The sequence below is a fragment of the Nanorana parkeri genome, unplaced genomic scaffold, assembly GCF_000935625.1.
Source record: "Nanorana parkeri isolate BGI_ZX_2015 unplaced genomic scaffold, ASM93562v1 scaffold3724, whole genome shotgun sequence".
Classification (NCBI taxonomy): domain Eukaryota; kingdom Metazoa; phylum Chordata; class Amphibia; order Anura; family Dicroglossidae; genus Nanorana; species Nanorana parkeri.
The window spans coordinates 29,821-32,025 of record NW_017309992.1 but is presented as its reverse complement, the minus strand read 5'-3'; the positions used below and the strand labels follow the sequence as shown (position 1 = coordinate 32,025).

The window sequence follows — 2,205 nt, the reverse complement described above, 5'->3', positions numbered from 1 at the left end:
TGCTGGCTCAGGTTGTGAACCTTCACACAGACACCATGTATCCATTCCAGAGACAAGGCAGTCTGCTGCAAAACAGAAGTTCTGCCCAGCATGAGAAGAGAGAAGGAACGGTCGCACGCCTTCCATACACCTGCAGATTATCATACGCTCGCGGGATCACCCACAACTATCGTATGATAATCGGCAGGTGCATGGGCACCTTTAGCAGATGACAGAGGCTGCAGGTGCAGAGGAGGTATAGCCAGCGCCGGATTAACATAGGGGTGGGTGGAGCTCCCACTCCAGGCCTGCCCTTGCAAATTCGCCCGGCCAACCCGACCCAAATCGCAGTCAACCTGACCCGACCTGAAACGCAGCCATCCCTAGCCGAATCGTGGCCGGTCCGATGGCCATCCGGGCCAGCCGCGACAGGGCAGACACGGACCTCTATTCAGGCATTTTAGAGGGCCCTCTGTAATACCTGAGCAGAGAGCCGCATCTGCTGTGGCCACAGCCCCCAGTCTCAATGACCACCTGGAGCCCGCACTGAGTGCCTGGAGCCCACAGTGACCACCGGGAGACCACACTAACCACCTGGAGCCTGCACTGACCACCTGAGAGCCCACACTGGCCACCTGGAGCCCTCACTGGCCACCTGGAGCCTGCACTGATCACTTGAGAGCCCATATTGACCACCGGGAGCCCGCACTGACCACCTGAGAGCCCTACTGACCACCTGAGGTTCCATACTGACCACCTGGAGCCCGCACTAACCACCTGAGAGACCGTACTGACCACCTGAAAGCCCATACTGACCACCTGGAGTCCGCACTGACCACTTGGAGCATGCACTGATCACTTGAGAGCCCATATTGACCACTGAAAAGCCCTCACTGACCACCTGGAGCTCACACTGACCACCTGGAGCCTGCACTGACCACCTGAGAGCCCGTGCTGATCACCTGGAGCCCGCACTGACCACCTAGAGCCCGCACTGACCGCCTGAGAGCGCACACTGACTGCATGACAGCCCGCACTGGCCATCTGAGAGCCTGCATAGCTCCCCCTAAACCCTGCACAGCTCTCCTGGGACCCTGGAGACATCAGGCCGCGAACCCGGAACAACACAGAGTATGTAGCCTCATATTATTCTGCATTGCTGTATAAAGTATTGCTGGGATTTGTAGTCCTCTTTAGCTGATAGTATTATTCTGCAGTGCTTTACAATGTGTTGCTGGGATTTGTAGTCCTCTATAGTTGGTGACATTCTGCTTTGCTTTATACTGTATTGCTGGCATTTTGTAGTCATCTATAGTTAGAGGTATTATTCTGCATTGCTGTATAATGTATTGCTGGGATTTGTAGTCCTCTATAGTTAGAGGTATTATTCTGCATCGCTGTATAATGTATTGCTGAGATTTGTAGTCTCTCCACAGCTTGGAGTCAGTGGAAGATCTACCAGACTCACAGCTGCAACCGGGCCCTGGCGCCCCACCACTGACGGGCCCCAGGTGACCGTCGTCATTTGCATAAAAAGGACCACCACAATTCTCAGCACCAGACCCGTGTTGTTTTTAATCCGGCCCTGGGTACCGCACAGGATTGAGGCTGTCGATGCAACAGAGACACAGCAGGGGTAGCAAAGTCTTGGCAGTGGTTGCAGTGGAGACTGGACTGTGGGGGCAGCAATAACTTCTCTGTGGGGCAGGGAAGACTTGGCAGAGGGTGCAGCAGAGACTAAGGTTTGGGGCATCAGAGATTGGATTGCAGGGCAGTGGTACCATGGGATGCAAACAGCAATGGCTGATACAGATTGCACAAAGCAAGCTTAGATACAAAGTAACACACCTACATCACCCGGACTAGAGGAGACAACGTACTTCATGAATTGAGGTTACAGAAAATCACCTGACCTGCAAAAGTGAAACTAAAATCTGCAAAAAAAATATTCACAATAACCATAAAGATCAACATTCACACTGCCGCCTCTCCCATTTCCCTCCAGGATGGCAGGCAGCAACAACTACCAGTACCCTGTGGTCCTACACTGGAACCAGGGGCCACAAAAGCTGAAGAGGCTGAAGAATAAACTCCAGGCTTATTTCCAGAGCAAGAGCAAATCAGACGGTGGAGAGTGCGAGATCCCAGACATTGACTGCAGCCGGGGACACGTCCTCATATACTTCAAGGAGAAGGAAGGTAGGTACCGGAGATGGGGAAGGGGGC

At 53.4% G+C, this 2,205-nt stretch overlaps 1 protein-coding gene across 1 annotated transcript in view; it reads left to right on the top strand.

Moving 5' to 3' along the window:
• Positions 1-1,985: 1,985 nt before the first annotated feature.
• LOC108803431 (poly [ADP-ribose] polymerase 14-like) overlaps positions 1,986-2,205 on the top strand; it is a 27,343-nt gene continuing 27,123 nt past the window's right edge. The window contains exon 1 of the mRNA XM_018575273.1: positions 1,986-2,178. Within this exon, the coding sequence (XP_018430775.1) occupies positions 1,986-2,178 (193 nt within the window). The remainder of the gene's footprint in view (positions 2,179-2,205) is intronic.